At 35.6% G+C, this 27,547-nt stretch overlaps 1 protein-coding gene across 3 annotated transcripts in view; it reads right to left on the bottom strand.

Annotated features, from left to right (window-relative positions):
• Positions 1-12,587: 12,587 nt before the first annotated feature.
• Positions 12,588-27,547, bottom strand: part of LOC123542929 (U4/U6 small nuclear ribonucleoprotein Prp3-like) — a 76,193-nt gene continuing 61,233 nt past the window's right edge. For 2 of the 3 annotated variants that reach the window (XM_053531138.1, XM_053531137.1), the window contains 6 exons: positions 27,268-27,367; positions 26,435-26,548; positions 25,491-25,609; positions 24,826-24,963; positions 18,630-18,685; positions 12,588-15,465 (listed from right to left, as the gene is read on the bottom strand). In XM_053531138.1, the coding sequence (XP_053387113.1) occupies positions 15,310-15,465; positions 18,630-18,685; positions 24,826-24,963; positions 25,491-25,609; positions 26,435-26,548; positions 27,268-27,367 (683 nt within the window). In that variant the 3' untranslated portion in view covers positions 12,588-15,309. The remainder of the gene's footprint in view (positions 15,466-18,629; positions 18,686-24,825; positions 24,964-25,490; positions 25,610-26,434; positions 26,549-27,267; positions 27,368-27,547) is intronic. The other variant, XM_053531139.1, reaches the window with a different exon arrangement.

Genomic DNA, 27,547 nt, shown 5'->3' with positions numbered 1-27,547 from the left:
ACCTGAAATTGCCTACCTTACTTATTATCAATTGTATTAGTTCAATAAACATCCCTATGACAATGTATAGCAGTATCAAAGATTATAATTCCTTTTTATAGGTTAAAAACCTTGATTATAAATGAAGTAGATTTGGATTTGCGGATAATTCCTGACTGATATAGGAAACAGTGCTGGATAAATACGAACTGTACATGGATAAATACCTAACAAAACGAAAACTCAGCTGGTAGTCCATGCTTCATGTATAAACCATAGCTGCTCGAAGTTGAAGATGCTGTGACCTACACCCCCGCCCCCCCCCCCCCCCCCCACAAACACCCAGCCCCACCCCGACCTTTCTGTCAGTCTACTCGGCGATATATGACAAAGTTGTAAAACCCAACTCACTCACTCACTCACTCTGTCAGTCCATGCACCCCCAACCCCCACTTTTCTCCCCTACTAGCTGTCTGAAAAATATTATATAATCATGGTTAATAACTGTCGCATTTAAACAATATCAAAATATTCCATTAGCACAAATCTGAATACAAAATGGCTGCCAATGCATAATGGAAAAAGGATGACATTGAAAAGTTAATTGATTTGTATTATGTGGAGACGGATTCATAGGACGCGGATGCGCAGGCTGGTCTGGAACCATGCTGGTCGCAAACCCACTATGTTGGTTTTCTCATGGCGTGGCTCAATTATTAATACACCTATCTGGCGTATTATTTATTTCGATACAATAGGATTAGATATCATAACAGTAGCTCGATCTGGGATGCTGTATTCGGCTCGAGTGCATTTTTGCCAGATCGGATCTCACGAGGCGCACAAGCGCCGTGTGATCCGACCTGGCAAAATCTACGTGTGCCGAATACAGCATCCCAGATCGAGCTACTGTTATAATGACCCTTTTGTCAGCTGTCAAAATATAGACATGACCATGTTAAAGCTTATATAACTTTACCTATACTGTATTTAGAATCATGAAAATGAACTGAGCGTAGCACAAAAATGACACTCTTCCTTACCAATATTCGTAATTTAAAAGAACAAAGAAACTCAGTTACATCTACTTGATGAAAAAAATAAAAAGAGGGGAAAAAAAAGCAACAACAACAACGCAGCCACAGATGAGTTTATTTTCAAATATCTGCCGATTTGTCAGGTATGCAACTATTTTGCTAACTCGAAGTAAGACTGTAACCACCTCATGCCTTTCCCGACATGAGGTACATCACAGCGCGATCCAGCGAGAACCCAATACATATGAATTACCGTCACAGACATATCTGACGAGCATGAACAAGTTTGCTAAGTATCTGGTGGCATTTTATAAATACCCTATAAATATACCATCAGGCCTATTTATAAACTATAAAGTTCGAAAGCACATTATAACAACAGATACTTGGGGTTTGGACCAGCTACGACCCTGTCCTGGTCTAAAATTTGGGCAAATGCAACAAAGACCGTCGAACAACATTATAACAGCTCCCAATAGGCATACAGACACTAAATAGAAAAATGGCGCGAAAAAAAGTGGTAGCATAATGGCGGATACAAATAGTCCTCAGTTTTTTTGTTTTTTGTTTTGCTCTGTAGAGCTATTTTCCTTATTTTCTTTGCAATTTCTTTGCTAAAATCACATGACAGATCTATGCTTGACATGTAGGTAACATTTTCATAATGAAATAACAACATGACAAAATTTTTCATGGAAACTTAGATCATACACCACCAGTCAATTTGGGGTCTCATTTTTTAGCTGATTTTGCAGTTTGTGTGTTTGACTGAAATTATTTTTCTTGCATCAAACATGACCCCCACTTTTCTTTTGATTTTTAGTTAGCACTGACAATATTCTTAAAGAAAATGTAAGTTACAGAAATTTAAAATGGGTCCTGATGTGTGCTGCGGTCATTGGAAATAGGTCAATTTTATATAGAATAAAGAACAACAACTATTTAGTGTGTTACAACCAATATCATTTAATTAAAATCAATCTACTCTTTCCAAAATCATACAATACTACTGACCAGGATCGTGGCTGGTTCAAACCCAGTTATCTGTGATCTTCAGCATTTACATGACAATGATGACATGCCATCCAGTGTGGCTGGTTCAAACCCAGTTATCTGTGATCTTCAGCATTTACATGACAATGATGACATGCCATCCAGTGTGGCTGGTTCAAACCCAGTTATCTGTGATCTTCAGCATTTACATGACAATGATGACATGCCATCCAGTGTGCCTGGTTCAAACCCAGTTATCTGTGATCTTCAGCATTTGCATGACAATGATGACATGCCATCCAGTGCTACTTAATACTGAGCGCGTGACATCTTTGCCAGTTAATGATGGCGCCAAAATTACACTTAGACACTGGTACTTCAGCAATTTATCTAATTATCTCATTACAAACATAAAAAAACAGTAGTCAATTTTAGCATAAAGAGCAGCAAAATTGTTGTTTTTCGAGTGCATTACCAATTTAATCGTAGTTTACTTATAAACAATATTTTGTTTCATTACTTTTAAAATAATGAACAAATAATTTACATTAATTACTTCCCTTTATTATAAAAAAAAATAGCTAACCTATTTTCGGTGCATTCAAAGAAAATGTATTTAGTATTTTGTCCTATATTTAAGAAGGGAAGAATCCATTCTTTTCAGAACATTCAGTTTTCAATAAAAGTTTGTGTTCATTGCCATGATTTAAAAAATCAATCCACACTTCTTAAAATCATAGAAATGCCACTGATCTCTTTATCATCCAGGATAACATACATATGCGGTTACAAATTACAACATGTGAGCAGGTATGGAACGGTTCATCGGTCCAGATTTTTATGAAATCCCATCTGTTGTTAAATTACTTACCTCCGAGATGAGAGAATAGGATTGGGCGTAAGAATGTAGCCACATTGGAATGGCGTCAAAATTTGAACTTAGAAAATTTTTCGTAATGTACCGTCTATGTACTTTTGCGATTAATGTATCTATCACAGTACAACCATAAAAATGGTAGTCAATTGAAAATAAAGAGCAAGTAAATTGTATTGTTTCAAGTACAGTACAAATATGATATCTTAAAAATTAAAAACAATAATTTCTTCTTTCCATTACTTTTAAAAATGAAAATAAATCTTCATGAATTAATTCCCTTTATATATAATTACATGAGTGTCTCTTTATAAATTTATCGAACGGGTTGATTAAAAGGCTCTGTTGAGCATTTTATCAATTTTATTCAACAATTTTAAGAAATTCAATGTGGAAGTCACAAATGTAATATTCTTTTTATCACATGTTAGCCTTTCCTGTCGAAACATCAACAATTCTACTTTCTTGTACTATATAAACAAGTCAATTTGACCAACAAATAAGTTCCCTAGTGTGGTTTATCGTAGAATAACCCGTGTTTTGAGTTCTTGGGCGTAAAAACATATCACGAAGCCTTCGTGATATATTGTTTCGCATAAGAACGAAAAAATAGGGTTATTCTACGATAAATATCACTTGAGAACTTGTTATTTCGATTCTAATACGACATAATTATATCAACAGTGTTAGAAAAAAATGGTAACTTCTTTTTTCGACCGTGCTACGCACCTGGATCGGATGGCGTCATTGCACGCGGGTGGTTTATTGCAAAATAACCCGAAAAGATTTTGCTCTACATGTATGTAAGTTATTCGCTGGTCGTGTTAGAATAAACTATAAACGACGTCGACGTCAAAGCTTTATTACACTAATTATGTATTATCGTTTTTATCTAACATGGCTTTATTACACTTCCGCGACGTCAAACATGTGATAAAAATGTTTAAACATTTTTGTCATGACATGGGATAGCAGACCAATTTTCGTTGCATTCAAATTCAAAGAAAATGCATTTAGTATTTTTCCTGTATTCTATTAAAAACATTCAGCTTTAAAAAAAAATGCACGTGTTTGCTCTTTCATTGCCATAGTGCGTTGATTTAGTGTGTAAGGGATATCTTTGGTTATTTTTCAAGCTTTTAACACAGTAGGCCTACTGATAATGCTTTAAACTAAGTTGCCATTAAAGATGGCGTCAAAATTATATATAGCGGAATTCCCGTTAACTCATATGAATGTTCAAATTAAGATATATCTAATTTCTTCTTGCCACGAAAAAGGTACTCAGAACCCAATGAAATTATAAAAGTTGTCTTTTTTAATGCAAAATTACCATAGAAATACGTAAAAAAAACATTATTTACTTTTTTTTGTATTTTACATTTAAAAATTTAACAATTATTCCAACAAGAATTACTTCCCTTTGTTATAAATTTATTTTTAGTCGGATGAAGTAGATGCAAAGATACTTAAAGTGTGGACCAGGTACAACCCTACCCTGATCCACAATTCGGCCATATGCAACAAAATCCATCACTTTACATCATAACGGCCTAAAATGTAAGAATTTTAATTAGGCTAACAACATTTATGACATTTTCCCCTTTTCGCATATTTATTACTTAATTATTAGATCTACTAGATCTAGTATTGAAATTTCTTAAAATGCCATTTCAGTAGATAACATGATATTTATAATTATGTGAACCATGTGAACCAAAAGGAAAGGTTGAAAACTGTAGGTAAATTGACAGACAAAGAAAGGTAATAAAAATTAAAAAAAAAGGAAACTTGCATTAAATTTCGGCAAACGTATAATTAATTAATTAATTATAATCATATCATTCTATGGGCTAAAAAAGGTAAAGGTTAAGTTTTTTTTTTTTTGTCTTACGTGGGTAGTCGACGGAAGTCCCCACCTGGAATGGATGAAACAATTTATTTCCAGCCGAGTCCACGGCAGGCGACCGGGAATCGAACCCGGATCGCTGGTGTTGTAGTCCATCCTGCTAACCACTGCGTCACTGATTCCCTAAATATTAAATCTATATTAATGCTGAAATAATTTTGAAGGGGCCTCCGTAGCCGCTGACATTAAATCACTTGCTCCTCGTCGATGTGGGTTCGGGCCTCACTCGCGGCTTTGAATTCTACATGTGCGTGTTAACTTGCGAAACAATACCAGACCAATGGAAAACAAGTATCATCGTTCCATTATACAAGGGTAATGGTAAAAACAAAGAGGATGCGAACAGTTACAGGCCTATATCACTGCTAACATGTTTTAACAAACTATTTGAAAAGGTTGTCTTACGACGATTGAACGCATTCCTAAGAATAAAATCCCCTTCTTTTCCTTGTCCACAGCAGCAAGGCTTCCAAAAGGACCTTAGTTGCATTATGACATCTTTTAACTTGCAGGAGACAATATTATATCAAATAGAACGCCATTCTGATGTTTACACAGCCTTCTTAGATATTCAAGGTGCTTTTGATGTAGTATGGCACACGGGGTTGTTTTTCAAACTAGGAGAGCTAGGTGTTACAGGAAAAACCCTGCGCCTGTTAATTAATTCCTACGAAGACCTTAACTGTGTAATTAGACTTCAAGGAATGACGTCACTTCCAGTGCCCGTTGAAAGCGGGGTACGTCAGGGAGGGGTCTTGTCAACGCTTTTCTATTTGGTCTACGTGGCCGAGTTACTTAACCTCCTCCATAATAGTCCAGCAGGTGCATGCGTTCCATCAACTAAATCCGGGAATCCATCTTTTGCAGACGACATTTCGCTTATTGCTGTCTCCCCTTCCAGTTTGCAAACACTTGTGGACATGACTTACCAATATGCCAAGAAATGGTATTTCAGCATAAGTTTCTCCAAATCATGTACAATGACATATACATGTACTAAGAAACGTACTCATGCGCCCATTTGCATATTCTATGGTGATATGCGTTTAAATGAGGTTAAATATACTACCCACCTAGGAATTAGACAGGATGCAAATATGAAGGTCAATATCCGAATAGAAGAACGCAACTCCTTTTTCGCAATGGCTAGCCTCGGGCTACATCCACAAGGATTAAACCCCAAAACAGCAACCAGTCTGTACAAAAAGGTCATCGCACCAATTACCATGTATGGCTCTGAGTAATGGAATGGTTTGACAATAGCCGATGTCGATAGAATAAACCGACTACAACATTTTATTGTTAAAAAGATTCAAGGTTTTCACGTCTCAACACGCTCGGATATGTGTGAAGCAATGCTAGGACTAAATAGACTCTCGTCCGAAGTCGAAAAAAGAAAACTTCTGTTTTTACACAGAATATTAACCCTTCGGTGCGACTCTGTTACTAACAGTTTATTCGTACGCAAATACATTATGCATGTAGCAGACGAAATATCGGTAATAAGCGATGCAAATTGTTACAAAAATATCAACTACAACACATCAGTAATGCCTACTTCTCCGGACACGACATACCGACTAAACCATCATTGAAATCAAACGTTAAGGATGCTATATACTGTTGCAGGAACGTTTAAATGAAGATCCCGAGTTTGATTATTTCAAAATACTACAGACTGACATCAAACCCGCCATAGTCAGCTTTTGAAGGTGAACAAGTTTTGCAAGTTTTAAAGCAATAGCTGAAAAGCTGACCTAAGCATGAAAACGCTACCGTACTGTAGCAGTGCAACAAAACAAGCATACTTCAGAAATCATTACAATTACCTTGCTCACATATTTATAAATTCCCTGATGTGAACAGTGTTGTTTAATGTATGTGGTACGCCACCTGTTATGGCACCAAAATTTACATGAAATCAATTTTATCAATTTATTGACGAATTTCGGCTACAATGTAAATATATATGAGAGTTCTTATTGACACGAGAAGAGTACCCAGTACCCAATGAATTTGTTAGAATTTCCTGTTATACAGCACAATAAGTATCAAACATATTAAAAAAAATGAAGCTTTGATTTATATTCTCTTTATAATTATAAATAGTTACAATTACTTTTATACAATTTACTTCCCTTTATCGTAATGTATTTTATCAACGTAAAATTGACCGGTGGTAGTTTTCACCAGTCAATTAAGTTAATGTTTTCCTTCGCAGATTGTTCGTTATTAAAACTTTGTTATTTGGAATTAGCCCAGGATGACCTACAATGAACACGCTTTTATGGGGATGTATCGAAATTTTCGTATCATTTGTATTTTTTTCTAACATTCAAGAAATATTCACGGAAAAACACGTATTTGCCTACCGCCCCTTTATTTTTGTTGTTGTAAATGTATAAATTAGTGTTAAAATGTCTCGAATTTTCGTCATACAGGTACGAAATACTCACTTTAACAGACCGGTCACCTTTGTATGCAGTTTCAAAAATACTTAGTCCGGCAAAACCCGGCCGTCGGCCGTCGGCGAAGGTTTTGTCTTACGTTCGAGTCGCTGGTTCACAAAAATAAAAATGCGTAAGTACGAATAATAAGAAAATAAGAAAAAAAAACTTGCATTTTGTCAATATCAGAAGAAATCTGACACATCATACTCATAATAATTTATCACAGTTACTTGGGGCTTTGACAAGCTTATATCAGTATTGGTCGGCAATTTTCTATATATTACCATCACACAGACATATCTGACGAACATGAACAAGTTTCCTAAGTTTCTTGTGGCATTTTATAAATACCCTAATATACCATCAGGCCTATTTATAAACTATAAAGTTCGAAAGCACATTATAACAACAGATACTTGGGGTTTGGACCAGCTACGACCCTGTCCTGGTCTAAAATTTGGGCAAATGCAACAAAGACCGTCGTACAATATTATAACCGCTCCCAATATCATAATCGAATCAAAATTAATCTACTCTTTCCAAAATCATAGAAATGCCACTGAGCAGTGTCGTGGCTGGTCCAAACCCAATCATCTGTGATCTTCAGCACTTACATGACAATGATGATATCCCATCCGATGCTACTTAATGCTGAGCGCGTGACAGTTTTGCCAGGTTTTTTTTTTTTTGTTTGTTTTTCATAATTTATTATATATAAATAAATATATACGTATGTGTGTGGTACAATACATTGTATAACAATATACTACAACATTTAACAAACTAGATGTTGAAATTCTTTTAACTGTAATCAAGACATGAAAAGGCTGTAACATTGTAAAATTTTCATCAAAAAATGGTAACATATTGTTTTGCCAGTTAGTGATGGCGTCAAAATTATAGAACGGAATATCCGCCAAAACTTTATCTATATGACAATTGCATACCATTACGGTTACTTTAGCTGTTTATGTAATAATCTCATTACAAACATAATAACGGTAGTCAATTTTAGCATAAAGAGCAAAAAAAATAATTGTTTTTCGAGTACATTACCCAAATTACTCTAATTTAGTTATAAACATTTTTTCCCTCATTACTTTTAAAAGAATGAACAATTAATTTACCTTTAATTACTCCCCTTTATTACATAAAAAATGTGATTGCTAACCTTTTTTCGGTGCATTCAAAGAAAATGTATTTAGTATTTTGTCCTGTATTTAAGAAGGAAGGAATCCATTCTTTTCAGAACATTCAGCTTTTACTAAAAATTCATGTGTTCGTTGCCATGGTTTAAAAAATCAATCCACTCTTTTTAAAATCATAGAAATGCCACTGATCTCATCATCCAGGATCGTAACGACATAAGCGGTTACAAATTACAGCATGTGAGCAGGTATGGAACGGTTCATCGGTCCAAATTTTTATGAAATCCCATCCGTTGTTTAATTACTTAGCCCGAGAGGGAGAAGATGAGAGAATGGGCAGTTCTGTGTGCTTGGGCGTGAGAATGTAGCCACATAGAAATGGCGTCAAAATTTGAACTTAGAAAATTTTTCGTAATGACAAGATAATGTAATTACATTTACACGCACACGTGTCGACGACACCAAAAAAAAATCACTATATACCAGTGATGTTGTGTCTCTGCACTTAACATATATAAGAAATATCACTAAACATAATGTCCCGTGCCGTCGATGTTTCTCTCACACCGTGTGGTTCCAAGAAAAGTAAATTCTCTGAAATAATGTCTTGAACAAAAGTCTGAACCACAACGAACTCTCACATTCTATCGCTCTGTAAAGACAACAGAAAATTGTCTAAATCTGAAATAGATAATCAAAAGATAATTATCTCGTCAAAGAAACACATTGTATGTAATATTCTTAAATAATGCGACGAAAACATACATAAGTTTTACAAAATACATTAAACCCTTTAGTGAGTAGGTTATAGTAAAAAGATGTTTCCTTTTGTGGAAAGCATCAAACTTTGTATGCAACTATTTTGAAGTATGCTGAATCCAAAAAAAAGGAGGAGACACGCAGTTCGCTAATATGAGCCGTTTTTTACCTTGTTTATTTATGGAAACTGTTAAAGGGTTTATAATATGCGGAGTGAACGGTGTCTCGACTATACAGCGATTTTCTAACAGTTCTGCTACAGCCAATTCAACAAAATATTGTCTATAGCCGATTTATTGTTTAATGAAAATGAACGCTCTGGTATAGTTAAAAATGGTAACTTGTATCCATTTTTCAGGACATCAATGATAGAATCATTAGCGCCTATGCTCTCCCAAAATTGTACATGTCTCTTTAAACGACATTTAATTAACCTTATCATTTTTGACCTTGCTTTGCATAAAATCTGACTCCTGTATCTAAAAAAAAAATCTTTAGAGTAAAAATACATGTCAAAATACTTATCATTGACTGATGACTGGTCCTGTGACTGTTTCTGTCTTGCCAACTCCGACCCCACCGGTTACTCGTTTGCTTGAGAAGAATCTTTGACAATGATATCGGAAGTGTCCTCTGTATCCGCACGCAAAGCAGATGTCGTCTGGTGAAGCTTGCCTGGAGCCTCGAAAAAGCTGACTGTAGCCATAACGTTGAGGTACGTAGTCGTCTGCAACACCTCTCCCCGAGGTAGATTGTTTGGTAGACATGAAAGAAGAATTAGACTGATAAGGGTTATAGCGGTGCTGTTTTGAAGAAGCTGTCAACCTTTTTAATGGCCCTTGACTCGGCCTGTCTGAGTTTGCGTTCATCGTCGCTATCGCTAGCGAGGATGGGCTTCTCATATTCACGTACTGTAGACCAGCCCCCGGGGGAACTATCAGCTATTTGAATTAACTTATTCCGATGGTTAACCCTGCTAATTAATTCTTTCAGCTCTTTTTTCACAGTTTTAGACAGCTGCTTCAATACCAATTCAAGTCCTTCTAAAATTTCAGTATTAAAATCATACTGGATCCTGTGTGACTCTTTATTCAAAGTAACTTTTTTTCACTTTTGTCTGTTTTGTGTTACATGAAATATCTTCCCTCAACTGACTTAACTGAGCTTCAAAATAAGTTCGGAAAATATTGAAAGTTGCAAAATTATCGTCCTCTTTATCCCCCCGGGACCTACCTTGTGAGTTGTGCGCAAAAACCCTCGAAGGCGAAGCTGAAGCTCCTTTCTGCAGGTGGCTTGTTCTTTGAGGAGAATTCTCCTTCTCTACAGGTGTAGGGGAGCACTTCCTCCTGGGGTTTCTAGAATCAATATGTCTGCCACGTCTATCGTCTTCCATGACAGATTAATATACATGTATAGATCTAATTCAAGTAGCTGTGTAAGTGAATCCTGTTGTAACCTTGAATACCGAAAGTCCAATGAAAAGGCTTTAAATACCTTACTAAACGCACTGGCGCCAGATCAGAAAGAAAATGCCTCTGTACATATTATACCCTACCCCTAGGTATTCTATAAGAACCATGGTCGTGAACGGGAAAATATACTAACCCATTTCAATCGTGTACTTCATACCTAAAACACGCAGTTCAGTAAATGTGTACTACTGATATTAAACAAGCGATAATTTATCTTCCATCGGTCAAAACTATTAATTACAAATGAACGATGATAAATACAGTTCAAAAATCATTTCATTTATGAAAAACGTTATTTTCACCAGTTTTCAGGATCCGACAGGGGACAAGTCATTTTTATCAATATGTAGACTAACATTTTATGTTTCTTTATTGTGCACAGTCATTTAAAAATATTTAGGTTCGTACTTGAAGCCTATTCTATGAATTACAATAGGGGCGCAGTAGCTGTACTAAGAATTAATTGTATGCTTTTATGTATACATTACGGCATTAATACATTGTCACACTATGATACGTCATTTTGATAATGACGCCAGCATCTTAAAGCATTATTATTGATAGAGATATCTGAATTAAATTTATCAATGTTTGAATTTCAGTCATTTGTAAAACCATCAAACTAAACGTGGCTGTGTCATCCATACTGGTCACGGCATAAGTAGAAACAATATACATTTTGACTGCAGCCATATGGCGCCAAAAATGACTTAAGAAGTTTAATTAACTTCATATTTTGTTAGCTTGTTTTTTTATCCCACGTTTGCGACATATATAACTATCTTATTATAACCAAGGACATAGCTTTCAATTAAGCAATTAGAGCAAAAAATTGTTATTTTTACAGCAGAATACAACAAAAATAATATAAAAAGATATAAAACAATAATTTCTTTTCTAAGTATATTCATAATATGAACGATTAATCATCAATGAATTGCTTCCCTTTATTATAAAATTTATATAGGCGGTTAATAATACAATGCAAGGATTTTCAGTGGTAATATTTTCAAAATTTGATTCCTCTACCAAACTTTATTTCAGCATAAATATAAATTTACGCACTTTGTTTAATTTGCCTTGGGAATAAAGTTCATTAGAAATGCAACTTGCCAAGTAGAAATCAAATTCTTAAAATTTCTTTATAAAGAACTGGGACTTCACAAAAATCCAGCCTCTGACAGAATATATGAAACTGAAAATTGTCCATTGTGAAAGTACATGTTAAACAGTTTTGCGCTTAATACATTTGTATAATTTTACAGTATTAATTTCTTGTTGTTGTTGGGTTTAACGTCGCACCGACACAATTAAAGGTCATATGGCGACTTTCCAGCTTTGATGGTGGAGGAAGACCCCAGGTGCCCCTCCATGCATTATTTCATCACGAGCAGGCACCTGGGTAGACCTGCTGGGTAGAACCACCGACCTTCCCTAAGCCAGCTGGATACCTTCCTCGCATGAAGAATTCAACGCCCTGAGTCAGGCTCGAACCCACATCGATGAGGGGCAACTAATTCTAAGTCAGAGACCTTAACCACTCGGCCACGGAAGCCCAACATTTTCATTTGATCTATCAACATAATAATGTCAACTACACAAGTGGTATGAACATGTGACAGCTCTTCTTCCAACAATATTTCAGTTATGTCTCATCGGCCAGTGAACTAATGAGTAACAAGTGTTCTTGGAATTTTCTGCAAGTAGACCTACTAACCCGTTTCTCCACAAGAAGCTGCTAACTTCTCCACATGAGAAGAGGAGGAAGACTGATTTCTGACACAATGTCTTTCATCAAAATTTTCACTGAGAACATATACATGTACCTTAACCGAAGATCAAACTCAAGATCCTACAATCAAGAGATTGTGTGCACTTCCTTTTGAGATAATAAGTCGGGCTTTTAACATACTAGTACATGTATAAAGAACTAATGCAACAAAATAAAAGACAAGCCAAAAGTGTATGTATTTTCACATTTTAATGCAAGGTAACATACATGCATTTTCATATTCATAACAGTTATTAGTATCAAGGTGTAATTGGTACTGTTCATATAAATCATTGACACTCAATAAAGATGTTGACATTCATGTAAACCTCCAACATTCATATAAAATTTTGTATCCGCATTTATAAACACTGACAATCATTTATAAACACTGATAATCGTATAATCCTCAACATTCATATAAAATTCTACAGCCATATCATCCTGACATTTGTAAAAATCTTGACATTCATGTAAATCTCAACATTCTATTACTTGTAAACCTCGATTTTTTGTACAAACCTTAACAATTGTAACTTTGACATCTACATGTATATAAACACATCCATAACTTTACAATCATATAACTAACTAGAAGTTCATATAACAAGAACTGTCTGTGGACAGCGTGCTTGACTTTTCTCAGTGCTTGACTCTGAATTAGAGCTTTGCCAGTAAAAAAATTCCAAGTTAAAAAGGGACATAACTCTGTCAAAATTCAATTCAGAGTTATGGGAATTGTGTCTCCTGGTGTAGATTTTGATAGTAAATAACTATTTTGAGTTTCAAGTCATAAGCTTTAATAGTGACAGAGATATTTGACTTTATCAAAAAAGTTAAAAAGAGGCATAATTCTGTCAAAATTCAAATGAGAGTTATGAGGATTGTTTCTCCTGGTGTAGACTTTAATAGTTAATAACTGGATATTTGATTTTATAAAAAACTTTAACCAACAGCGATGCCGGCACCCGGGTGAGTGCAAAAGCTCTACTTTTTCTTCAAAAAGTCGAGCTTAAAATCGATGCCAACTTTCATATGAAACTTGATATTAGTATAAACCTTATTAGTATCATTCAGTTAACGATCAGCAGAATTTTGCGTTTGGTTAATTAATTAACCCTGCAATTCATAAAAACCTAAAAATTCTTAATCTTATCACATTTTTGTGTATCTAGTAACAGCAATACTGAAATCCCTCTTTTGACAGAAAAGTTCACATTTTTTAATCCCGAGATGAAAATTCTCCTGCCTTAATAAAACTTGAAAAATTTCTGCTTTTTTGAACAGATCGATTAAAATTCAATATCTATTTCCGAAGATCACTCTGAAAGCTACTGCAAATCTAGTGGACACATATTAAATTTCTTTATCAGTTTTCATGGCCAGACCTATTAACTTTAGACCTTGAATGTGCTAATGCTCTTTTTTTTTCATCAAAAAGTTCAGTCTATAAATTCTTCCAATTAAAAAAACACATTTTTAATTTTTTTACTTACCTGTTACAGTTGATACAAAGTTCATTTTAATATGTATGTCAATGCCTTACTTTCTTTTATCAGCAGTCAATAAAATACTCCATTTCTTGCAATCTGTCAACATGTGCCAATAAATTTTTCCAACATACAAAGAAAATTGCCATCAATCATTGCCCTTTGATAAGGGTAAATTACTTCATATATAAACACATAATACACCTGGTAACAATAAATCACAGCTGTTTCAAACTGCTCAGGTATACTAGATATCACTGGACTGGTTATGAAAGCGTCTCTTTCTCTCTTTTTCTGTTTTTTTCTCTGTCTCAAAAATCCATAAAATTATGGTACTGTAAAAATGTCCAGTTATACAAACTTATCGATGTTTTTTTTATGCAAGGTATCTGAATAAATTACCAAACATACTGTGCGCCTAAGCAAATAAAATGCCGGCAATGGTTTTTAAATTAAATAGAGAAAATTGACATTTTTCATGTTGTTTTTTTTAATCAATATAATAACACTTATTTCCACTCATTTTACTAATTTTTAGTGTCACATATACATTCTATGCCAAACTTGGGGGATATGAATGTTACAAAACATCTCACTAACTGCAAGCAAGTTACTTTAAATGATGGTGTATACCTGGTATTCTAGCAGGTTTTAGATTTGGGTCCTAAGGCAGAAGGCCCAAGGTGTCCCAACAAGTTGATACTGTGTAATATTATTTACATTCTGCAAGCCAGCCGGATTATCTCCTTACACCAACTGAGCCTTGCTCATAAGACAGCAGTGACATACAAAAGATTAGTGACATGGACAATTAAGTTGCTTAGGTACCCTCACATACTTTTCATTTTTTCTTGGCTTAACAATGCACTCACACAATTATAGGTCATATGACGACTTTCCAGCCTTTTCAGAGTAAAGGAAGACTCCAGGAGCTCCTCCAAGCATAGCATCATTATGGTTGAGCACCTTGGCAGAATCACCACCCTTCCCTAAACCAGATGGACAACTTCCTATGATGAAGAAGCCTAAATCATAAATGATGTTTTGAACCCACAATGGTGAGAGGCAAGTGACTTAAGTCGGTGACCTTCACCACTTGGACACGGACGACCATTCCATACATACCTTGACATTAAAACTGTGTACTCAAATAATGAAGGGATCTACAGTGGATCCGGGAGCTTACTGAGACTAACATCAAACTTGTTTGTTTATTTCCTCAAACACAATACATGTAAATTGGGACCACCCTACTATGGGTGTACACAGTATTTCATCATCACATTACTCAGCTGGTCAAGAATCATTGACTTCTATAGAACTTTTTTAACAGTTTGTGTACATCAATGCCTTATATCACCAGCTGATTCAATGACCCAGTAACTTTAAATTCCACAGGATTTTCAATATAAAACTATACATCAAGATCACACTTCTTCCCCTGCTGTCTCTAATACAGCTCCGCTGAAAGACAAGTCCCAGTATGATTCAACACTGTGTTTCCTAAACTGTTCTCTAGCAAATGCCTCAGTAGGACACACTTTAAACTTCATCTCTCCGAATGCTCGGTTCTTTGTAGTACCCTGTTAATGTAAGAAATTATTTAAGTTTTTTTCCTATTCATTCTTCATCAATGATACACTTACAACTTATGTTAACTATGTATGCAAAATGCTTAATGAGCCAATATTGATTAACATATAATGCTGGAAACTTGGGCTTAAGACTTAAAAACTTCAAACATTAAAGTGGCAATAATTTAATTTTTGGCAAATCTACATCCACTTAACTTTTCAGAGTTGTTTGCAGTGGCAGAATGAACTAGAGCTATCACTAAAGGTGATGAATGTACCCCCCGCATGCACTGACACAGTACATTGCAATTTGATGCACACAAGATTGCATAATTATGTGGACTGTATGTATATAGACTGTATGTATACAGTATAGTAACAAAAATCAAAGTCCCATAACTATGCAGAATATTTATCTAAAAGAATGTAACATACACCATGCACAACTAGGGTTGGTACTGATCACTTGTGTGAAGTTTCATTAAATGGTTATAAGGGTTTGGTAGATTAGGCACGCACAAGACTGCATATGCAGACTGTATGTACATAGTATGTTAACAAGAAACAAAGTCCCATAACTCTGCAATTTTTGTCACTGAAAGAACCTAACATGCCCCATGCACAACTACTGTTGTTACTGATCACTTGTGTGAAGTTTCATTAAATTGTGTCAAGGGGATGAGGAGAGATGGTGCGCACAAGATTGTGTCTATGTATATAGTATAGTAACAAAAAAATAAAGTCCCATAACTCTGCAAATTTTTTTTCTAAAAGAACCTAACATGCCCCATGCACAACTACTGTTGTTACTGATCACTTGTGTGAAGTTTCATTAAATTGTGTCAAGGGGATGAGGAGAGATGGTGCGCACAAGATTGTGTCTATGTATATAGTATAGTAACAAAAAAACAAAGTCCCATAACTCTGCAAAATTTTTTTCTAAAAGAACCTAACATGCCCCATGCACAACTACTGTTGGTACTGATCACTTGTGTGAAGTTTCATTAAATTGTGTCAAGGGGATGAGGAGAGATGGTGCGCACAAGATTGTGTCTATGTATATAGTATAGTAACAAAAAAACAAAGTCCCATAACTCTGCAAATTTTTTTTCTAAAAGAACCTAACATGCCCCATGCACAACTACTGTTGGTACTGATCACTTGTGTGAAGTTTCATTAAATTCTATCAAGGGGATATGGAGAGATGGTGCGCACAAGATTGCGTCTACGGACAGACGGACAGACAGACAGACAGACGGACAGACGGACAGACAGACAACCTGAAACCAGTATACCCCCCCTTACAACTTTGTTGTCGGGGGGTACAACAATCATGCAAAGTTTGGTTTAACACTATCTGTTTGCAGTGGCAGAATGAACAATCATGCAAAGTTTGGTCTAACACTATCTGTTTGCAGTGGCAGAATGAACAATCATGCAAAGTTTGGTCTAACACTATCTGTTTGCAGTGGCAGAATGAACAATCATGCAAAGTTTGGTCTAACACTATCTGTTTGCAGTGGCAGAATGAACAATCATGCAAAGTTTGGTCTAACACTATCTGTTTGCAGTGGCAGAATGAACAATCATGCAAAGTTTGGTCTAACACTATCTGTTTGCAGTGGCAGAATGAACAATCATGCAAAGTTTGGTTTAACACTATCTGCGCTAATTTAACAATGACAGAAGGAAAGAAATTTTAAGTATTAGTTTCCGACTTTAAACACTGAGTTTCTTAGTTCATGTTTCGTTGTTTTTCACAGGCGCAGTGTTCAGCTCAGCCAGGATATTTCAGACAAAACTGGAAGAAAGAACTTTTAACTTTATCAGTTTCTTAGTTAATTTTTTGTCGTTTTCACAGGCGCAGAGTTGGAGCCCCTTTTTTGGGGGGCTGCCCGGGGAGACAAAGAAGAGGGTTACGGGTACATCAGCCTGGCTCTTTCTCCTGGCCTGACTTGCTTGAAGGCATGCAGGTTCATTGTGTGTATTAGTTTTGTGTGTTATGGTGGGGTGCACTCCAGGGTAACATTGGCACCCCCCACCTCCATGTATGGAGGGGAGGCCCAGGGCAGGGGTACGTCCGGGACCGCAGTAACTCAGGAGTCAGATGTAATCCGGGCTGCCCGCTAACAACTGTCCTCATCAGGGTGTGCAACTGCTGGGACTGACACCAAGGTTTCCAACTTGGGTCACTGACTTGCCAGTGTACCATTAAGGGAAGGCAGTTAGTTGTCCCAATGGGACTGTATAAAATCTAGGGGTTTAGAGTCAGAGTATTGAGTTTGTTCCCAAGAACCATGTATGTGTATTCTCCCTTTGTCTGGTAGAGAAATCTATGTATAGTGATCTCTCTTTGTCCGTCTCATAGTTTTTGGTTTTAATACTAGAAGTATGGGATTTAAATACAGCAATGTTGTACAAGCAACTATGAACTGTGGAAACTTAGCCAACAGTTCTCTTCAGAATACGGATCTGCAATCCTGATCAGGAGCCTGACACTGTACCCACCCACCAACACACCCTAAGCACATCAGTGAAATTGTGTAAGTACAAATTAATACATCGTAACATATCTTAGCTCTTTTTTTTCCATCAAAATTTCCCTTTACAGAAATTTATTCACATTTTATTTACATGGAAATTTTCGCAAATGAAAAACCCTTCAATTTTCAAACTCAAGCCATCTCAAAGAAATAAGGTTACATCTGAAAGGTTCTTCTCAAACTGAATGACAAACAACTTAGTTTTGAAATACATTACTAGGCAATCATAGAAATACAGTGTCACTAAAAGCCACAGATGACAGCAAGGACTTAAATCAAGGAAACATTTTGTTTGTTTGTTTTGGGTTTAACGCCGTTTTTCAACAGTATTTCAGTCATGTAACGGCGGACAGTTAACCTAACCAGTATTCCTGGATTCTGTACCAGTACAAACCTGTTCTCCGCAAGTAACCGCCAACTTCCCCACATGAATTATCAGAGATGGAGGACGAATGATGTCAGACCCAATGTCTGTTATCAAATAGTCACGGAGAACATACGCCCCACCTGGGGATCGAACCAGCAACCCTGCGATCCGAAGACCAACGCTCTCCCTACTGAGCTAAGCGGGCGGGCTAGAAAAGATTTTGCAACACACTAAGTTCCACAAAATAAATTATGATCACTGACCTCCCAAACAAGAACACATCTATTCCTACTTTCTGTTTCATCAGTTTCCCCATCAGCTGAAATAAACACAGGTTTATAAACTCAGTTAGCATTTCTGGCTTTTGAAGTTAATCCATGCATAGAATATTAATGGTGGTTATCTGCCAAGTTGCTTAACATACAGACCAACAAAACTTCCTATGAAGAATTTGCAACTGGGCAGGAGTGTATTCTCAGAAATGGCTGACTGAACACTTTATGTGATTTCTTTTAATCTAACATTTCTGCTAATATGATACAAAAAAATCCCCAGAAGGATCACAAGTTATTGACTAAATGCAAAATGGACAAAAAACAGACTCTGTTAATACTAAATGCCATCCTTCCGGGGGTATAACAACAAGAAGCGTTTATTAAACACATATGCCCCCCAATTGTAACTTATCAGAGATGGTATGTACTTTTGAATGAGGTAACCTTGTCCTTTGACAAAATGACCTAAAACATGAGTGATCATCCTTCATCCTTTGAAGAATGACTAAACTTTAATTATGCTGCAGAAACTGTTTTCAGACTAGAGAGCACTGAAACCTTCACCTTTGACCTACTAATCCCTAAAAAAATAGGGGTCATGTGTAAATCAGAAGCAATTATCCTATGACATTTGATGAAAAGTAGGCCTAAGAGTTCTTCAGTTTGTTTTAATCTTAAAATCACTAGGACCTCGACCTTTGACTTGCTGGCTACCAAAACAGCAGAGGTCATCGACTGACCACAGACAATCATCCTATGAAGTTTGACAACTTATCACCAAAACTTTCTTCACTTATTAAGCAGTCTAAAAGTCACTGTAACTTTGACTTTTGACTACCAAAAGGCCTCTGTGGCCAAGTAGTTAAGGTCGCTGACTTCAAATCACTTGCCCCTCATTAATATGGGTTTTAGCTCCACTCCAGGCGTTGAATTCTTCATGTGAGGAAGCCATCAAGCTGGATTGCAGAAGGTCGGTGGTTCTATTCATAATGGTCATCTACTGAACATAAGCAATCATGTTTTGACATCTGACAATTGTGAGACCAACATTCTCTAGTTACTGATCAGAAACCAAATAGTCTACTGATCGACTTAAAGATCATAAGCAAACAAATGATCAAGGATTGCAGTGGCAATACAGAAGTGCTCTACCAATGGAAAACTTTTTTAGTGTTCGTCCCTTGTTGTTGTTGGCAATAGTGTTAAGAATGAAAATGCTAAGGCATTTAGGTGCTAAGAAACAATCAAAGGCCTGCAGGGCCTGGGAGTCGGCTAATGATTGATGTACTGGTAGTATAGTCTATCAGTTTCAGTTTGATTTTAGTTTTTTTCCCCCAACGAAACAGAGATTTTGTTACAATAAATGAAATGAACATTCAGTCGATGCCTAGTAAAACTTGATTGACATTATACAAGTATTTAAACCCAATATATTTCTCTAAAATTGAAGAGTGGTTCGCAGAAGTAAAAATGTTGAAAGTACAAACTACAATTTGACAGCTGACACTAAGATACTGCCCATGACTATATATATTTTTCCAGTAAATATTTGCCTCCGGCACTGCCAAAAGAGGCAATTATCGGCTGGTATATATTCGCACATGATAAAATTTGAATATGACAATTTATATATTAAAATTTTACAGCGCGGATTGCCACATACAATTTGTAACGAATGGTCGAAAGAACTGTTCAGATATTTTGCAGATAATGGGTCTGGCGATAACCGTGTCATATATTAGGTATTGTTCAATCATATTATAAGTGATGTCAATTTAAATTATACTTACTTTTGCGTTTAGAGATACATGTATGTAAATGTTGCTGAGTGTCAATATATAGTGTAACTGATATTAATAAATACAGTTCTTTTTTAGTTAAAACCATCATTTATTCTATTTCAGACCTGTTAACCCCTTCAAAATCATGTCTGCAATCCCGAAGTCCATGCACTTTCAATTGTCCATTTTGATTCATGTAGACAGACAGGCCCAGACTGGGCTGAAAAAATGTTTGAGCCATTTTTACGCGGTCGGTAGCAGGGTGGGTGTGGGGAGGAATGTTTCTTCCCGCTTTAAATTGCAGTCAGATTTTGAAATGGGCATTGTGGTAGGTGGTAAAAGGGCAAATGTATCAAACTTTAAAGTGGCAATATGGGGGAAGGGTGTGGGAGGATACCCCCTCCTGCAAGTAGTGTTTGGGGTATCACCACAAGAAATTTTAGAATATGTTGACCCTTGATACAGCCTTTGGTGCGATTTCTAACTGAGAATTTTATGTTTCAATTTCTAATATTACCTAGATTCTTTTTAGTATTACAATATCCAAAGTATGAATGACTGTCATTTCATCATTTTACTTTCAGATCATGCCTCAGAACTAGAATATGAGTCCGATATAGATTCTATGTACGTGTTATAAAAATAAATTCTAGAATCATTTCTGTTACAATAATATCTATCATGTCTGTTACTTGAATGTTAAAATTTCATAACAGCTCGATATTTACCCAAAATATTATATCCGGATACGATTACACTTTTCTAAATCTCCAGTTTCAACAATATGTTTTACAAATTGTGATGATACGAAGACATTTAGCAGCAATTGGCAGTATCTGACATTGAAGTTTACGGTTAAATTATCTCTTATTTTAATCTTTTCATAAAAAAGTTGTTTCGTTTCGTCAAAGCAGCCAAACATAGACGATCTACTTTCGATTTCAAAAACTACAAGAAAATACAATTTAATGTTTCGCCGATTTGTTTATTTCTCGAAAAATAAGAAATAAAATCATTTTTAATATCAGTAGTAATTAAACAAACCAGTAAGAGCTTCTTCTTCCGATAATATATCCGCTTACTGACTGCAAAATTCAACCCACGCGAAGTCGTAGAAGCGTTGTTATAAACAGGTCACGCGATTTCGCCATCAAGTGTCCAGAAATGTAGTTAGGATTCATCCGCGAAGTCTCGCGGAAGAATTAACTTACTGCACATATCTTATTCAGGTCATTTAAAATGAAGCTATCATAATTTAATTTCATGGATGTGGTAAACTCTTTGATAAGAGACATATCAAAGAGACATTCCAATGCTTTCAGAGGTACCCGACTCAATAAAATACTAGCAGTATGTTCTGGAACTATATTTTGTCTTTCGCTGGATGTTACGCAAGCTTGGTAAGCCTGTGCAATTCATAAAATGCACAGCGCGATAAATTTGTTATTTGCGCAATGATTTTAAAGATTATTTTTTGAAACGGACAGGGTAACAAATGGATAATTTGGCTAATAAGGTAATATGCAGTTTTTATTTGAATTTGTGAACATCATAGTTGCTATTTTGTGACAAAAGGGCATAAAATTCGTCACTATAATCATATGCGCAAATGTATTACCAAATCCTGCAGAATCGTTATGCGTGTTTATGCTTAATGAGTTACCGCGGAAGAAAATACGTGGCTTTATTCGAGTATTGCACAATTACAAGTCAGATCTGACAGATTACATCGTATATTGATCATAGCAAATACGATTGACATAACTGAACTTCATTCGATCAATGAACTCTTTGAAATTAGAGACAATCTAATGGAACTACATCACTTCGCTGTGTTGTGAGGCCATTTAATAAGAATGACTAATCAGGCAATAGCAAGTACTCGTCAAACGCTTGAAAGCGTTTAGCCGACTCAACAAGAGCTGTCACAGGAGACAGCACCCTCGACTATTTCGATGCTGGATAGTGAAACTGGGCACATCTGAGGAAACTAGAGCTGTCACTGGAGTGTTTAATGACTCCAATTGTGGATGAAGATATTGCACAATAGCCTGAGTCTATGTCAAAAATATCAACTTAAAGTAATAAGAGAGGTAAAGATAAAATGTATCAAAACACTATATAAGTATACCCTAAGCAAAAAGGGGCATAATTCATTAAATATTGGTGCCAGAGTTATGCAGCTTGTGTCATATAGTGTGGGTGATGATGTCGAACAACTATTTTAAGTTTGAATCAAATCCATTCAGTAATAACAGAGACAGAGTGAAAGTGCATCAAAACTTTAACCTAAAATTCTAAGTAAAAAGGGGGAATAATTAATGAAAAATTGGTGCCAGAGTTATGCACCTTGTGTCATATGGTGTGGGTGATGATGTTGAACAACTATTTTAAGTTTGAATCAAATCCATTCAGTAATAACAGAGACAGAGTGAAAGTGCATCAAAACTTTAACCTAAAATTCTAAGTAAAAAGGGGAAATAATTCCTGAAAAATTGGTCCCAGAGTTATGCACCTCGTGTCATATGATAAGGGTAATGATGTTGAACAACTGTTTAAGTTTGAATCAGATCCATTCAGTAATAACAGAGATAGAGTGAAAGTGCATAAAACTTTAACCTGAAATTCTAAGTAAAAAGGGGAATAATTCATGAAAAATTGTGCCAGAGTTATGCATCTTGTGTCATATGATGTGGGTGATGATGCTGAACAACTATTTTAAGTTTGAATCAAATCCATTCAGTAATAACAGAGGTAGAGTGAAAGTGCACCAAAACTTTAACCTGAAAATCTAAGTAAAAAGGGGGAATAATTCATGAAAAAATGGTGCCAGAGTTATGCACTTTGTGTCATATGATGTGGGTGATGATGTTGAACAACTATTTTAAGTTTGAATCAAATCCATTCAGTAATAACAGAGATAGAGTGAAAGTGCATCAAAACTTTAACCTGAAAATCTAAGTGAAAAGGGGGGATAATTCATGAAATATTGGTTATGGCCCTTATGTCAGATGATGTGGATGATGATGAGGAATAAGTATTTCAAGTTTGAATCAAATCCACCAAGTAATTACAGAGATAAGTTGAAACAAGAAACGCGGCAATGCCACGAAACCAGGTTTTCAACACTTTTCATAAGAATAAAAAAGTATACTGAATCACAGTGCACCACTTTAAAGCACAACCCTAACCCTAACCCTAAACCCTAACCCTAACCCTAACCCTATTTTTAGTAACAATGACCTTGACCTTGATCCCAGAAACCCCAAAATCAATCCCAAGCTACAACTTTATATAAGTGTTCTATACACCAAGTTTCATCATGATAGCTCATTCCTAAGTTAAGTTATTGACCGGAAACCCTTTTTCTATTTTAAGTAACAGTGACCTTGACCTTGACCCCAGAAACCCCAAAATCAATCCCAGCCTTTGTCTTGATATAAGCTACATACATACCAAGTTTTATTCAAATATCTTTACCGAAACAAAAGTTATTGACCGGAAACACCAGTTTGACGCCGCCGCCCATCCGCCCGCCCGACCAACGACATACCCCAGTCTAATAACTCAGGTTTTCGTTGAAAACCTGGAAATCGAAAACCTGGCTAAAAAGAGAAAGTGCACCAAAACTTTAACCAAGGTGGGGACGCGGAAAGACGCCGATGCCGACGCCGGGGCGAGTAGGATAGCTCTCCTTATACTTCGTATAGTCGAGCTAAAAACTATTTTTACTGTAATTTCAATAGTGACCTTGACCTACTCTCATATATCATGTACGCAACACAGTCTCATTATGTGGAACATTTGTGTGCAATACTAAGATTTATAATTAAATCCATCAATGCACATAGAACTTATGTGGCGGAAACAATTTTACTAGACCTTCAATAGTAACCTTGTCCTTTGACCACCAAGCAGGGGTCATGCATATCACATATTGTCTGGTCGTAAGGAACTATTGTTTGTAGTGGTAAGAAAATCCTTCAATGCAACTAAATGTTATGGAGTGGAAATAAATTACTTAGCGACTTTAATCTTTAACCGAAAAGAAAAGATCATATGTTGACACACTGTCTCAACATGGGGAGCGTTTGTGTGTAGCGCTAAGATATCCATCAATGCATATAAAAGTTATGGAGTGGAAACAAATTTTACATGACCTTCGATAGTGACCTTGACCTATGACCTTCAAGCATAAGCAATGTATGTGCATAATCAAAATATTGCCCTCTATTCAAGTACCAAGTTTCATAAACCTAGCTTGAAACTGAAAACTTTTTGAGTAATTGCAGAATCCAGATTTGCGGACGAACAGACGGATGGATGGAGGGCATTCCTATAGTTCATTCCGGAGTTCCATAGGTATGGAAGGGGATTAATTAAGCAATAATACAAAAACTTACCATCTTTTTTCTTCCTCTGCTTATCCTCCTCCCATTTTATTCTATGCATCATTAACCTTTTAAACTTTCTCTGCTGTTTTGGTCCTGAAAATATGCAATGCATCATTAACCTTTTAAACTTTCTCTGCTGTTTTGGTCCTGAAAATATGCAATGCATCAATTATCTTTTAAACCTTCCTGCAGTTTAGGTCCAAAAATAATTAAGTTCCTCTATGAAGCCTGGCAATCAATGTCTGATTTTGTGATGTAACCTGGCAACAAAGTGGTAATTTTATGTAACCTGGTAATAATGTCATGATTATGTGGTATAATTACATGTATTATCTTGTGATATTACTCAGCAAACAATGTATGTAAACATGCAACAACATTTATTTATGAATAACCTGGATACAATGCTGTAAAAAAGTGACGTAATATAACAACAATGTTGGCAGTGCTCAGGCAACTTTGTCAGAAGTATGTGACACAACCTGGCAACAATGTTATGATTTTTATGTTACCCTGTATCACTATCAGAACCCAACAAAAACACTAATTATTCTGTAATGTAGCCTGTCAAAGTTCTAATTAAATGGCTTATCCTAGCATCCATATTATAACTAGTTATGTAACCAGGCAACCAGTCATTATTTTGGGTTGGCAACAAAGTGACAAGTACTTACCACCTTCTACAACAACAATATTACAGTCTTTAAACAGCACCACTATCCCTGTCATATAGAGCTGTTTGGCGTTTGTTTCTACTTTGAATTTCTTAGATGGATTACTGAGATCATTCACTCTGAAAAAAAAAAAGAGACAACACTCTGAAAACACTTGAAAAACACACCCACAATATTTTCAAAAGATATATATTGCATAAAGAATATTTGTTAAGAATATTTGTTTGCATGTACGCTCAAAATATCTTTTACCAAAAGAACATCGCATGAAATATTTTCATGAGTGGGGCAACTGGGGGTGAAAATGTAAAATGTGGTATTCACTAGTGAAAGATTTTTCAATCTTTATTATATATAAATGGAAAATAAAAATTTCTTTTTTTTGTATATATGTTTGAAATGACTTCAATCAAATTATTACTATGGTTGTGCAATGTGAAATGAAACGGGCGAAGTCATGAGGTCATGATGTGTATGTTGTACAAACATCAAGTTACTCTATGAGATTTCTTTTACATTTAAATATGATATAGAGTGTATACCTATTTTTCATAAATCAGCATTTTTATCAGTTATGTATATTTAATATATGGAAAGTAATTCCCATCATTTATGATTCATATTTTTTCACTTTGAAATAAAAATATCATATCTGCCATAGGGATAATGAAAATCAAGTACTGATAGACTGCAACAAGAAGGCCACACCTTATGGATAGAGAAAATATAACACATTAACCATGTTAACAATTTAACAATTGAGGACCTGCCATAGTGATAAGAGAAACACAGGAACCTATAAACTATTATACTTTAACAACTTAACAAAAGAGGACCTGCCTTATGGATAGAGAAAATATTCAACAATAGAAGATCCAGTCTTACACAATGGGAAAATAGGCAGCCTCTGAGGCTCAGCCTTATGAACAGAGCAAATCAGGTACCTGTAGACTGAAACATGAACTCCTAACGAAGTATCTTCTTTTATCTTCTCTATTTTCTTATCTCTTCTCTGTTCTTTTGTTAATTTTCTTGCTGCATTGGCCTCTTCATGAGCTCTGAAAATTGTCATTTTAAATATCACAACAGGTTAAATCATGACAGGAACCTTGTTAATAAAATGAAGTTATGTCATAAATATTCAGTCTCCTCTGCAATACTGCTGATCTCAGTTCAGTTTTAAAAGCGACAATTTTTCTGGTTAAACTGAATGTCTTCTATATAATCTGATCTTGTCTATATTAAAGTGGATATAGTTTCAAAATTTATCAACATATGAAATTTTATCATGAATTCCACCAATGTTTTAAGACCGAGACCAACTGTATCATGTTGATTGTTTGGTTGTGGAATAAGCACACTTGCCAGTATCGCCAGAAGTTCTGCCATAACATGTCTGGTACTGTAAAATCATTTAATTTCGTGGGCATGAAATTTAATGGTTTTGGTCAAAATGGCTATTTCGTGGGGATATGAATTTGTGGATTCCAACTTTTGAATATGAAATGAATGGGAATTTTACTTGTTCGTTGGGATTAAATTTCGTGGATTGACTCAACCACGAAATCGACGAAAATTAGTCCCCCACAAATATTAATGATTAATTTCACAGTACATTGTGATGGTGATTTGTTCACATAAATTCTCTCTCATCCTTAATTTACATTCCCCTTGATAGTGCATGGGGTAAATATAGTTCATGATGATGGTAGACATTTAAACATTTAATACACTAAAACAAGCAAACACTGTCCATATAATACACTTCAAATCTTACTTTTGTCTTTTGGCCATCTGTGCTCTGACATGGGCTTCAACTTTTGTTGGGTCTTGAACGGCTTCGGAACCAAGAACTCGCATCAAGTTGGCCATTCGTACTGAAAAAAATCCAACATCAGTCATTCAGTAAACATTTATACAAAGAGATATTCCAATGACAGCAGACTTCATTACAAAAAGCTTCTACAGCGGAAACAGAAATATGAATAGCTTTGTTTCAAGTGACTATAACTTTTATTTCATGCAGTTATTTAGTTTTCTTAATGGATATATGCAAG

This window comes from Mercenaria mercenaria, chromosome 19 (genome assembly GCF_021730395.1).
Source record: "Mercenaria mercenaria strain notata chromosome 19, MADL_Memer_1, whole genome shotgun sequence".
In the NCBI taxonomy this organism is placed as follows: domain Eukaryota; kingdom Metazoa; phylum Mollusca; class Bivalvia; order Venerida; family Veneridae; genus Mercenaria; species Mercenaria mercenaria.
Note: the sequence above shows the minus strand (reverse complement) of the source record. Positions and strands in the feature narration are given on the sequence as shown.